This window comes from Balaenoptera musculus, chromosome 4 (genome assembly GCF_009873245.2).
Source record: "Balaenoptera musculus isolate JJ_BM4_2016_0621 chromosome 4, mBalMus1.pri.v3, whole genome shotgun sequence".
Lineage (NCBI taxonomy): Eukaryota > Metazoa > Chordata > Mammalia > Artiodactyla > Balaenopteridae > Balaenoptera > Balaenoptera musculus.
Window position 1 is genome coordinate 99,593,952 of NC_045788.1, and position 14,333 is coordinate 99,608,284.

The 14,333-nt window shown below is 34.9% G+C and overlaps 1 protein-coding gene across 1 annotated transcript in view; it reads right to left on the minus strand.

The window, feature by feature from the left end:
* The window catches only part of EPHA6 (EPH receptor A6), an 852,487-nt gene that overhangs the window by 254,025 nt on the left and 584,129 nt on the right, over positions 1-14,333 (minus strand). Inside the window, exons 8-10 of the mRNA XM_036850549.1 lie at positions 8,139-8,247; positions 5,323-5,393; positions 1,426-1,551 (exon numbers count right to left, since the gene is read on the minus strand). Of these exons, the coding sequence (XP_036706444.1) occupies positions 1,426-1,551; positions 5,323-5,393; positions 8,139-8,247 (306 nt within the window). The remainder of the gene's footprint in view (positions 1-1,425; positions 1,552-5,322; positions 5,394-8,138; positions 8,248-14,333) is intronic.

Genomic DNA, 14,333 nt, shown 5'->3' on the forward strand with positions numbered 1-14,333 from the left:
AGCTCAATATTAAAGAAACAAACACCCCAATCCAAAAATGGGCAGAAGACCTAAATAGACATTTCTCCAAAGAAGACATACAGACGGCCAAGAAGCACATGAAAAGCTGCTCAACATCACTAATTATTAGAGAAATGCAAATCAAAACTACAATGAGGTATCACCTCACACCAGTTAGAATGGGAATCATCAGAAAATCACAAACAACAAATATTGGAGAGGGTGTGGAGAAAAGGGAACCCTCTTGCACTGTTGGTGGGAATGGAAATTGATACAGCCACTGTAGAGAACAGTATGGAGGTTCCTTAAAAAACTAAAAATAGAATTACCATACGATCCAGCAATTCCACTACTGGGCATATACCCAGAGAAAACCATAAATCAAAAAGACACATGCACCCCAATGTTCATTGCAACACTATTTACAATAGCCAGGTCATGGAAGCAACCTAAATGCCCATCGACAGACGAATGGCTAAAGAAGATGTGGTACATATATACAATGGAATATTACTCAGCCATAAAAAGGAACGAAATTGAGTCATTTGTTGAGATGTGGATGGACCTAGAGACTGTCATACAGAGTGAAATAAGTAAGAAAGAGAAAAACAAATATCGTATATTAACTCATGTATGTGGAACCTAGAAAAATGGTACAGATGAACTGGTTTGCAGGGCAGAAGTTGAGACACAGATGTAGAGAACAAACGTATGGACACCAAGGGGGGGAAACCATGGTGGGGTGGAGATGGCGGTGTGCTGAATTGGGTGATTGGGATTGACATGTATACACTGATGTGTATAAAATTGATGACTAATAAGAACCTGCAGTGTAAAACAACAAACAAACAAAAAACCCAACTAATACTAAACTTTCTTTGGGTTATTTGTATGGAAATATGTTAATATAAATGTTTCAGACATTACATGAAATTTCTAAAAATCTTAAAAAAACAAAACAACACAAAACTATATTGAACGTAATTTTATACTCAGTGAGTCTCAGAACACTTCTGGATCTTGCAGGACCTCAAGGTCATCACTGTGAATACTAATTATAGCATATGTCTATAGATGTTGGGTTTTAAGTAAATCTGTAATAACCTATGACAAACTCCTGAAGTTGCATTTCCAAAATAAATTCCTGAATCACTCTAGTTTCATTGTAATTTATCTCAGTACTGAAAGGATGACTACAGGATGTTAAAAATAATCTTTGTGGATTTTCTCATTGTTTGGAAACTAAATTTGGGCACTTGCAATACTTTTTAAAACAATAACATCATATATACAAAATAATTTTACTTCTCATTTTTAAAAATTTTTCAGTGACTAAAACTGCTAAGATTTAAAATAGTATGTTGATAAACCAGTTACAAAACCATTAAGGAATCGTAACTTCAAAAGTGTAGACTTTATGTTTACCTGCCCCAATGACTCTCTCAATGCGTATTCTTGAGGGATCGATCTCCTTTGCAAATTCATGGACTGCTAAGGATGGGTCTTCATATGTATCTGGATCTATGTAAGTTTTAATTCCTGGGAAGTGTACTGCAACAAAATAAAAGACTTAATTAGTTCAAGGGTATTCTAGTAATCACACATCTTGTGAATATTTGAAATGAGGAGTGACGTTCTAAAGTAGTTATTCTTTTTTTTAACTGAACTATAAATGACTCACAATATTATGTTAGTTTCAGGTGTACAACATAGTGATTCGATATTTTTGTACATTACAAAATGATCACCACGATAAGTCTAGTTACCATCTGCCACCATACAAAGCTTTTAAAATTGTATTGACTATGTTCCCTGTACTGTACATTACACACCCATGACTTATTTAATAACTGGAAGTTTGTACCTCTTATCTATTGGAGTATAATTGCTTTACAATGTTGTGTTAGTTTCTGCTGTACAACAAAGTGAATCAGCCATATGTATACATATATGTGTTTTTGTTTTCTTCAGGAAAATATCCAGAATTGGAATTGTTGGATTGCATAGTAGTTCTATTTTTAGTTTTTTGAGGAACCTCCATACTGTTTTTCAAAGTGGCTGTACCAATTTACATTCCTGCCAACAGTGCATGAGGGTTCCCTCTTCTCCACATCCTTGCCAGCACTTGGTTCTTTGTTGTCTCTTTGATAATAACCATTCTGACATGTGTAAGGTGATACCTCATTGTGGGTTTGATTTTCATTTCCTTGATGATTAGTGATGTTGAGCATCTTTTCATGTGTCTATTGCCCATCTGTATGCCTTCTTTAGAAAAATGTCTATTTAGCTCCTCTGCCCATTTATTAATCGGGTTGTTTGTTTTTATGATGTAAGCATTCTTGTTAGTTACTTAAATTCAATTCTCTTTTCTATTTTTGTCTCCCCCCCACCCACTTGCCACCCCATTAAAGCTTTGAATACTTGGAATCAAAATTTTATTTACCTAACTCTTGATGTAAAATGACCTGGTAATTTCAGAGAGAGTGAGCTGACAAGTTCCATAAGACATATTTTTATTATATTTCTGTAAAACGTTTAATCAGCTCACTTAGCCACTAGTACCCATGTATTTTACATTTGATATAGCTCAGGACATGGGGGAAACAAAGCATAAACCTTCTCCCCGCCACCCCCCCAAAAAAAAACAAGCCCCTTAGAGTCCCTCCTGGACCTTTGTACTCTAAGGCACTAGGTTTTCCTGAACTCATGTCCCAGTCCTGTGGTCTCTCCCCTTCCAGAAACTCTTAGGCAGTAAAGCACAGACTCCACGGCACAGTGACAGGGAGGACCACTACACTATGGAAACGGCCCTGCCCTGTGTTCTTGTAGTTGCTTCCATGGCCAAATTGCACATTGTCCTGGAAAGGACCCACTGTCTACCCTGGAGGGGAGGATAAGAATCAAAGGTCCAAATCTGGTCACTGACCAGATGTAGCTGCTTCTCTTTCTCTGGTGGGTGCTCACAGCCCATGGGCAGTTAGGAAGATGAATAGGGGTGGCTGTGGCTAGAAAATTGGATGTCTGGCTGCATATTAATTTGCAACTCCTTCAGTATGTAAAGTAGTCACAGACTGCCTGTGGATATTCCTCTGTTTTGCTCACTGGTTTCTGTTTTCCACATCAGGTTGCTAGCTCCTGGAGGACAGGAGATCATTTTGTATACATCTTTGCATCTTTCCAAATACCTTAGGTATAGTTTTATAGGCAATAAACACACAGCAAACCTTTACTGAATACGAATTTGTAAGGATTAAAAGATCAATGCTAAATTTGTGGCACAGTAAATTATATCTGGTTTTGTTGCTTCTTAGATTTTGAAAACCATACAACAACCTGAATTAAGCATTGCCTAGGTCTCCTTAGAAACATGTTCTTGCAAGAATATCTCAAAAGCAAACAAACAAAAGGTAATAAAATGATTTTAGAGGAGGTGATGAAATGCCCATTATTAGCAGTAATTTGCTTCATGAGTTCTTCTATGCCTGTTGTCTTCTTTCATTACTTTTTGCCTCCTGTCTTCTAGTACTGGATATGAGAAGATTAGTACTTCCCAAAAGAGCACCAGTAAATCATATTTCTAGAGAGATTTGACTGATTCTGAAATGCTATGCTTTTCTTGACTTCTCAAACTCAAGAATTTGACTTTAGATTGGAGGAAACAAGAACAGACCATTTGTACATCTAGTTCATATTCTTAACGATATTTTTGTAACAGTAGGAGTTGTGATTTCAGATTGAATACTAGAATTTCAAAGGCTACTATGAGATGATTAGTAGTATCATGTTGATAACATTACTTTATGCACAGGTAACAGATGCCATTTATTAACTCATACATGGTTTTAACATTTAACCATTCAATAATTTAAAGTGATATACATTTCTACAGAATAAACTGATTAGTTAGTATCACTTTTTTTTTTTTTTTTTTTACAATATATGTAGTATAGGAAAAAAAACCCAAACTTAGTTTCAATTTTGAATATCTGGTTACTACCTATTCGTGTCTTCTTAAACATCTGTTTGTTATCTTTCTTCTATTGTACCTTGGCTGCCTCAGGTTATTTTCATTGCTTCTTGCTGGGCCCATCTGGTTTAGTTTATGCTAAACTGCTAGTTGGAAAACAGGTAATAAATACCTCAGGAGCATCTTTTTCTTTTGCAGTTCAGTACTGAATTCACCGCAGTGAATCTTAGGGTTGCTCAGCTTAAGTCATTGGTCCAGGTGTCTAGATCCAGGTTTCTGCCTCTGTCTACATTATTTTCAGCTCATCCTTTGCCTGGTATCAGCTGTCTCGGCTCTCCCTTCCCTGCCAGGGCAGTGAGCCTCAAACTCTTGGTGAAAAGAACCACCTAGGAGAGCCTTCTGAAAACACTTATGTCTTAGCCCTACCCTGGACCTTCTGAGTCTGAACTTTGGTGAGTAAGGGTGAAACATTCTAATGCAGCTTGTCCTCAGACCTCTCTCTGAGAAATCACATGAGCCTTAAAAATAGCCCTAAAGCATCTCTCTAGTTTATAATTTCCTCACTTAAATCCTTTCCGTTAGCTGGAGGGTAATATAGATTGAAAAGTCCCTTATAACTTGAGCTCAATTTGAAATAGAAGATGAGTTTAAATAGTTAAACAACTTGCCTCACATATTATCTCTATACTGTGGTTAATTAGAGAACATCCCTTTCTTGTTAATTCAGCATCTCATGCCAGAGAATCTGTCTTGACAAAGTAGTTTGCAATTTGGAGGTGGAGGTGGAGGTGGGTGTTGGGGAGGAGATGGTGGCAATTATCAAACCAACTATAGTGGTAATTATAGCTTGCTTGGGAAGAGATCCTTCAAATGAATATAATCTTGTAGTCAGCTCAAGGATTTCATACATATTCTAAGAGTTAAAGAGCTGATTTTCTTTTTTAGTGTTAATGAATTGTAAATTGATATGTTATATGTTAAATGACAGTCCCTATAAGAGGGAGTAAGAATTCCTTAATATTTCTATGGCTAATGCTCCACTAAATAAAACCAACTAATGTTTTGGAGCCATTGTGAATGGTAAATAACTAGATGTAATCAGTCATCTTGTATTTTTAGCATATTCAGTCTGTTGTGTTTTCCAGCAAGCAGAATTAGGAAAAAGGTAATATCATTTAATGAGAAGCAAGTGCAATTTCTACCAGCCGACCTAGAAACCAGATGAAAATTCTTAATGCTGAAAGGTTGGAACTGAATTTCTTTGGCCTTCACAATTCATGGATACATGTTTAAAATGAACACTTGAAGTGCTGGAACAGTAGAAAATCATGGAAGACAGTCACTGAACTACTTACAATGCCCATTCTGTAAGTCCTTTCTTCTCTTCTCTTCTGACTTCATTTTGGCCTTTATATACCATTGACACCTTTTAAAAAGGTAAACAGAATCTTATTTTAGTATTTATGCTGGATAAGAACCAATATTAATTAAAATACTTATCACCCATAGGCAAAAGTTATCATAAAGACCACTTTTAAGAACATATTTATAACATGTGAAAATACTCCATAGAAGGTTTTTTTTTAATACATCAATATTAGCCCCAGATAGGAATAAAATACTCTCAAGTGGATTGATTGATCCAAATGATAGGAAGCTTAGAAAATATTTAATAACAAGCAATAACCATCATGTCTTTCCTTATATGGTCTCTAATAGCTAGAGTCGATGAAACGCATTAAAAGTCACAATGGAAAAATTGTTTTTGATTCAGAATCTCAGAAATGTAGACAACTGTCTTCCAGTTTCAGTGCTAAACTGCATTTTTTTTTTTTAATATTAGAAATGTGGTGGAGGCATGTTCTGTTCTTTCTTGGAAGAATCACGCTCTGAAGAACAGGCAGGTGCTTATCTCCTATGACTTCTTCAACATGAAAATTTCGGCAACATCCATATTATCTGACAGCTCATCAAGGTGCTAATTCCAAATGGTTAAACAGAATACATCTGTGGTGCACAGCCCAATCTTTCAGTGTGAATTTGGTCTCAGATCCTATGACAAATTGCATATTTATTCAGATACGTCTTACAATTTTCATAGAATAATTTCCAGTGAATGCTTCCCTAGCATAGTGCTTAAGAGATGTTCCAGAATGAATTATTTTATCTTATGTAATTGAACTTGTTTTTTTCTAGTATGTAGAATGTTAAGGCAGTTGCTGATGTCACATAAATTGGCAAACATGGAAATTGTACTAACTTTTTTTATTTTCAACTTTCAATTTTTTTGGTTATTATTAAATCTTTTTTAAAATGGTATTCAAATTCTGCTTCAGAAATCCCAAGTAAAGATAACAGGCGAGCCCAACTCTCAGGTTTATTAGGCCAATTTTATTTAGCCTACAATGACTGTAAAGTCTTCTTTTGTCATATTTATGTGTAAAGGCAATATTTTCTGATATTTTAATGAAATGTTTTTCTACATGTGTGTGTGCTATTTAAAATCACTGTTTGCTGAAATACTCTATGAGGAAATAAGGCCTTAGCTCATGTTCTACAAATACATAAAATATAATTTAAAAATCAGAACCAATTTTGCTACATGTTGAATCACTATTAAATAAAATATAATTTGAATCAATTTCCATTATGAATTTAGAGGCATTCTTTAAAATTGACAATAAATATGACACTGCTATTTAAATGAACTCTGAGACACTATTAATTGCAAGAGTCATGCTATGTCTATTTATACACCTGAAAATTTTAAGTGAACATAGGGGTAAATGTGCCCCTTTTACAATTAATTTCATAAGGAAGTCACCATTTCAACTTAACCACATTAGAATATCCTCGTGTTTCTTTGTTCCTTGATAAATCCTATAAAGTAGATTTGTTACAACTAAATCTGATACACTCTTAACAGGTAGCAGTTACATTTCCTCAGGGATCCACACTTGATAAGTGCCTAAGTAACTGTCAGTTTATTGATCTATACTTCTAGTCTGCTGTCAAAATTTCAGATAATATTTTTTCATATATGCATATCCTCTATAATTCTGTAATGATTTTTAACAAAATATTGGTATGTAAGAGTTTTAAAAATGAATAAAACAAAGGGTGTTCATAGTTTGCTGAACTACTGGCTCTGAAGGTAATTTCTGTGCATCATCAAATAATCAGGGTTTCCCAGTAGAGTTGGTGTACTTTAGCTGGAGTCAGTAAGGATGTGTATTGTTTCGCTGGCATTCTTATTACAGTTTTAAATCATAACACTGATATTTTGCTGTATCAGGAAAACTCTCAAGGTATTTTGTGCCACTACTGATAATTTAGATGGAATATTTTCCCCTTGTAGGAGTGAAAATATGATCTGAAGACTTCACAATTTCTGACAAAAGTCTGGGCCAAATATCAGGGGCTCAATAAGAACTGACACTTATTCTTTTAAGTAATTTCATACACATTATCTTCATTCACATCTCTGCATTGTCAGTAACTGGCTCATGGAAACAATCTAATATGTTTAAAAATCAATAAAGCATTTTAATGCTTTGTGACACCAAACTGTGTAAAAATAGAAATCTAAGGTTTAGATGGATGAAGCACTTTGACCAGCTAGTTGGGATTCAAGTCTAGGTCTTTTGCTACATTAAATTTATTGTTATTTTAAATTTTCATCCATATTACTCTTAGGTGGAAAAATAACTTGATTTATACAACCATTAATATAGTTCTAATATAGACCCTTTCAATATTTAATGGATAAAATAAAACATTTCTATAATATTAAGTTTATAAAACACTTTATATAAATTGTTCAGTTTCTCTGTTGAATTAATTTTTTTTCCAAGCAAAATCCCTTTAATGGTATAATTTGATTGCAGTAAAGGAAAAACGCAGACATAACTTATTAAGTAGGATTTTATCACTCATTGTTTTCAAAGTGTTTTTATCAAATCTTTGGTTGCTTCCATATTCAGGGAACTGTTGACACAGAGAACTTGCCATGGTGGTTCTATTGCCACACAGAGTTCACTGTCAGAGTGGAATCTGCCTTGACCCCTTTTTCTCACACGTGTGCTTTAAGTTTAAAAGCCCTTGAACACACAGTGTATAAGAAAAATGGCTATTCACAAATCTTGGAAATACTCTGGTATAATTCAGTTACCTGCCAGTGATTAAGAAGAACAAAGTAAGAATGACGAGGAGAGTGAATCCTCCCACGGCCGCCGTGGCTATCACGAGAATCTGCCCTTGTTCTGCTGCCATGTCAGAAGCTGAAACACAGGTACGATATTAACATTTCTCTGGGTGACATTTCACTACCAAATTGTTTTACAACTTAGTATACGCTTGAAAATATGGTAATGCATACCCAAAAATCCCACCACATTTGCCCTTTATTTGGCACACAAGATGCAAACCCCAAATGAGGGCTGAAGACTGAGGTCATATAACCCACCACATAACCCTTTCTTCGTTTTTGCAAAAATACCAAGAAAGCAGATGGATTCTTAGTACCCCTCATTTTAAGATTAAGTAGGTTTTGCAAAATTAATTCAGCAGACGGACTAAAGGATTTTGTTTACATAATTGCTAAATTATTTCCTTGAACACTTTTGCCAACTGTTGGGCTACACCCTGCAGGCCTGCAAACCTTCTAATTGCCCAGCTGAGAGACAAAAGAAAGAGCCAGCAGACAGTGACAGAGACAGCGACGGTTTATTGGTTAGGGATTCTTACAAGTCTGTAAGTCCTGGAGCGACACCCCATCATGAAAAGCAGAGAGCAGGCAGGAAACAGCAGCAGTCTTCACTATGGGGGTGGGGTGGAGCTACCATTTATAGGGGGAATTGACTTTAGGTGGGCTCATCAGTTACCAGGGAAACCAGCAGCTGGTACAGGTGGCAAGCATGTAGGCAGTTACTGATTCAACCCTATAATTAAGAGGATTGTATAGTCATGTGAGTAGGGTGTAGGTGAAGCATGGGCTGGTCGAGCAGTGGGTGGACAGAGGGCAAGAGGAGAGCCATCTTGAGTGGCCTGACCATACACCAACAGACCAGGCTTTACAGACTGTTTTGATGTCTGTTTTCACAAAGTGAAAAGGCTATTATTGCACAACTTAAGAACAAACTTCTTTATATTTCATAGAGCTTAATTCAAACATCAAAGTTATGAATTCCCAACTCTAGAGCACAAGGGTATACATAGTAGTTGCTCAGATGTTTGACTAGCAGTCATTAAAAAAATGGCATTTAAAAGCTTCCCTGTTTGAGGAAAAGTATAGATTATGTATGGTAACAGCATATTACTTCTCTCACTTACAAAACTGTATCAAAACTGCAAGGGCTGTGTGTTTCACTAACCTTCCAGGAATCTTTTAAAATATCTTAGTTCAATTAATTCATTAGCACTTTTCATTCTCTGTATTACTGAAGTTTTAATGAGATACAATTTTATTGGACAGCATATGGGTAATTGCTTAATAATAGCAGTAAGGAAACTGAAGCTCAGTGCAGTTAAAGAACTTGATCCAGCTCACGCATGACTATCACCAGAATTCAGGCTTTACATATTTGTTTCATTTCTCCTTCCTATGCTATAACTTGCAATAATAATTCAGTTAATTATCAATATTCTAAAATATTAAATCAATCAGTGCCTCCAATATCCCTTAACTTAAATAAAGTTTGATTTTTATTTGGATTACTATAAAAAACGATTAATCTAATCAGTTGAAAGCAGCAAACTGAATCAAAGAAAGTATATAACTGAAAAGCAAACCACTTAATTCTCTACCATAATAATTTAAATTTATTAAACCTGGGTACTTTCCGTAGAAGTAGATCTTTTTCTGGGAATCAAGTACGGGGTAAACTATGTGCAAATTCATAGCCAGAGTAATAAATTTCTCATAAAAATGACATATCTACTAGAGAATATCTAAACCTTAAATGCTATTGTTGAGTCAGTAAGAAACCAGTCAAGCATTTAGGAGGCTTTTTAAGAAATCTAAATGTAAATAAAAACAAAAGTCACTTATGTTCAGGTTTTAGTAAGAAATTTACTAAACCTTGGAATTAGACTTTAGTCACTATGATTTAATCAAGATATTTTCAGGCAATCTATTTCAGTGTTGAGTTGTAGCTCACAATCTGTGTAGAGACAAGTTAAATAGTTGAATCTTATCCAATAAATAACGTACTGAAGGTTTTTTATTAGGTCCTCACTGGATTTCCTAATCTTCAAAATAACACTGATACCATGGGAATTAATGTGTGCTTTAAAATGTCACATTTTCTCATTGAAAATTATTGAATAACAAATTGTAAGGAGTAGATGTTATAGAAAACATTAACTTTTTGAAGATAAAGGAGGTAGCATTTAAAAAGAAAACATTATTTACTTACCAACTGGTGTATTTGTAAAATATATAGTTCAAGAGTTTTAAACCTGGAGCATGTATTTTCATGGTAGCCAGGTAGCAAGTGATTTATTGACACCATGTATTCAAAGTTCAGATGGTGGAGATGATTATGTAATTGGGTGCCTTTGGAAAATCAGATTACCTCATTATAGAAAATTGTGTTTTTTAATTTAAATAATTGCTCAGTAAAATGCCAGTACTACTAATATATCTTCTTTTTCACCCTTGTGATTACATATTTATGAACTTTGCTTCAATTAAAACTTTAATAGGATAACAGTATTAAGTTGTGACAGTTTGAAAAATGTATATTTCTGCATAATTGTTTCTTAAACATCTGTACTAGGAATTCTAAACACTCCTCTGTGGAGAATATTTTATATATATATATATATATATATATATATATATTTGAAAATAAGTCATTTGAAAATAAGAGTATATAATGTGATGTACTATTATACTGATAGTAAAATTCTCTGGATGATGGGGATGGGTTGATTACGAAAACATTATGGATCTCATCATCATCATCAACAATAGCCATATGTACTCAGTAGTAAACTATCCTCTAGCAGTATGCTTAGTGCTTCAAATTCATTATCAAATTTATCTGCACAACATCTTAATAGGTAGGTACTATTATTATTCCTAGTTTAAGTGGTTATATTACTTGCCTAAGGTCACACGTCTTGTACACAAGAAAGCTGGCCACCCAACCCTGATTTATCAATCTCCAAGCCCATACTATTGCCACTATTTTGCACCACCATTTACACTAACAGAACAACTGGCTTGGGGCTCTTTTGTGTGTTCTAGAACCATCATAGCCTTGCTTGACCTTGGTTTCATGTCTGTAAAAATGAGAATGTTGAATTAAATATTCTTAACACAATCCTTCAGAGCAATTTTACTATGATATTGTGTTATTCACTAAGGCTGCAATCAAATACTGGGAAGAACAAGATTTGCCATATGGAAATAAGAGGAATTCATAGGACCTGTGCTTCAGCTCTTGGTCCAGGTAGGGATAATTTCTGCCTTTTTATCATATTAATGTAGCCAAACACAGGGCTCTGACTTTATCTCAGGATAAAGTCCAAAGTCCTTAACTTTGTTAACAAGGCTCTCTACAAATGGCTCTAGCATATATCTCCAGATTCATCTCTCATCATTCTCTATGCTAAATTCATCTCTCATCATTCTCTATGCTAAATCTCCATGCTAAATTTCTGCGAGTTCCTTCAATGTGCTGGACTTTCACGGTCAATTCCTAATCAATCCTCCTACATGAACATCACATCATTTTCTGGTTGTTTAGATTTTGTTAGGTCCCTAGATATATGTTCCCACAGACCCTTGTACTACTTTTATCCATAAATTTCTATCATGTTTTATTGAAATTACCTTTTTTTGGTAATCTATCTTTCTGTTAGATTGCAAATTCTATTGCAGGGACTTTATTCACTATAGTATCTATAATATGTTGAATGAAGACATCCTCTCCTCCTTCCCCTCCCCCAAAAGGAATTTGTAGGTGTAACTGAGGACCTCAATCATCCTGAATCAACTGGGTGGGCCCAAATCCATGAAAAGGGTCCTTATAAGAGACAGGAGAAGAGAAAATAAAGAGGAGAAGGCCAGAGACAGAGACTAGAGTTATGCAGCCACAAGCCAAGGAATGCCTGGAGCCACCAGACAGTGGGAGAAGCAAGGAAGGATTCTCTCCTAGAGCCTTAAGGGAGAGTATGCTTCTGCTTCTGGCTTCCATAACTGTGAGAGAACGAATTTCCTGTTTTAAGCCACTATATGTGGTAATTTGTTACAGTAACCCTAGGAATCTAATACAGTATTTGACCTACAGAGCTTGATACATGGTAGTAGCTCAATAAATATTTGTTTGTGTGACTGGATTGAATGATTGTGTGCATTGGATGATTCTCGTATAAAACAGGTCAGATTAACCTAGGGTAATCCATATTCTTGCCTTCCACCTGATATGTAGAGATTTACCTTGAAGGTAGTAACGTTATGTATATGAAGTAAGTCTATCCAACACTATTTTAATCAGAGGACTCTAATTATTCTGTATTATTGGAGATAATGCTTCCTGGAAGGCAGGGACTACGAGAAAGTACAGACTTCTACACTTGATCAAGTTGAGTAGATTAAGTTTATAAATGTGAATCCAAGGTTAAGAATTTATTAGTTCATTCAATAAATGTTTATTGAGCACCTATTACAGGCAGGCACTGAGATGGACTCTAGGGATACAGTGGTAAACAATAAAGACTGTCCTCATGGATTTACCGTCCAGTGGGGAAGATAAACAATGAGCAAATAATTACGAGTCTAAGAACTGTTACAAAAGAGAAACTGCAAGGTGCTCTGGAAGAGGATAAACAGCCTTTGGCAGTGAGTCAGCAGAGTGGGAGTTTGGAAATATAATGTGTTGGATGAAGGAGGAGGAGGAGGAGGAGGGGAAGGAAAAGGAAGAGGAGGAGGGAGACAGTGAGGAGTTGTTCCTTGTTTAGAGGTCTCAAAGACTTCATTAATGTAAACAGACACTTAGACAAATAAACCATAAAATCATCTACCAAGTGGATTCCATAAAATTATAGTATGGCTACAAATTCCTCTGTTGTGAAAACTTGTCTATAGTACCACCTATTCATGTTTTCAATCCTGAGAAGAAGCTTGCTTATTTCTAATTAGTTTTGTAGGAGAAATGTGTATACAGAGCAAACCTGTCCTTCAGAAGTAACACAATAAGAAACACAATAATCTATGGTAAGAAATAAAATTTAATTGTGACTAGGTGATTGGGAATGTTCCTTTGCTTAATGGAATGAGGTTATAGTCTTAGAAAAAGATAAGTATATTGAAATGATACATTTCATTCTATGGTTTGGAAAGAAGCATACTTCCTTAAGAGGAAGCAATTACCCAAAAAGAGTTGCAAATTTGTTACTGAGCAAGGACTTAGCACCTACCCAATGCCTGGCATAAATCAGGATGACATTATTAAGTGAGGTTTGCTTTAGTTATTGCTATTTAAAGAGAAAAAAGTGAAGTTCTTTACTTGGAATCCAAATACTTAAAAAATAGATTTCATGCCTTAAGGAAAGTATGAGGGAAAAGCAATTTGGCTATTTTTAACCAAAGAATTTTCTTCTATGGAGGCATATGATTTTGTCTCTCTGTAATCAAGATTATTCTAGTTTATATTTACATTTCAAAGTAAAATCTGTTATTTGTATTCTGTGTCATTTTCTATGCAATAGCTTTTTAAAGTTAACTCTTTTCTGTTTTAACATCTTCTTAAAGTAATGGAAGACATTTACATGATTTTTTTGAATAAAGCATTTCTCAAAATGTTGCCCAGTGAAATAAATTTGTTTCATATTCACATGTTTTATTTATGACTCCCAATTTTAGGTGAAATGTCAAAATTTCAAATACTATTATCTCAACACTTTACCAAATGATTTTTTTAAACACAGCAGAAATCTCAACAAAGTAATGTATGGAGAGCACCCAGTAAATTAACCTTAAGGTTTGTTGATGATCGATACAGGAAATCCTTAGCACTATTTTTTTCAGGAAAAAAATTCCCCTCTCAGGGTATATATTGCAATCAGGATTGGTTTAACCTTATGAAATGAGGCATATATATATAAAGATGTAGCAATATACAATGGAGACTCATGAGTCTGTAAAATCTCACCACTGTATGGTCATGTAGACATAAGAGTGTGAGATAGGAATGAAAACTGAAGTAATAGTTCTCCTAGTGAAGATAATCTTGTGATTTTGTAGATGGTGTTATTCTCTCGGCCACCTGGACTTGAAACATGAGGTCATCTTTGATTTTACCTTTCCCTATAACTCCAGGTCCAAAGTCAAATCATTATTATGTCTTATGTTGTCTTG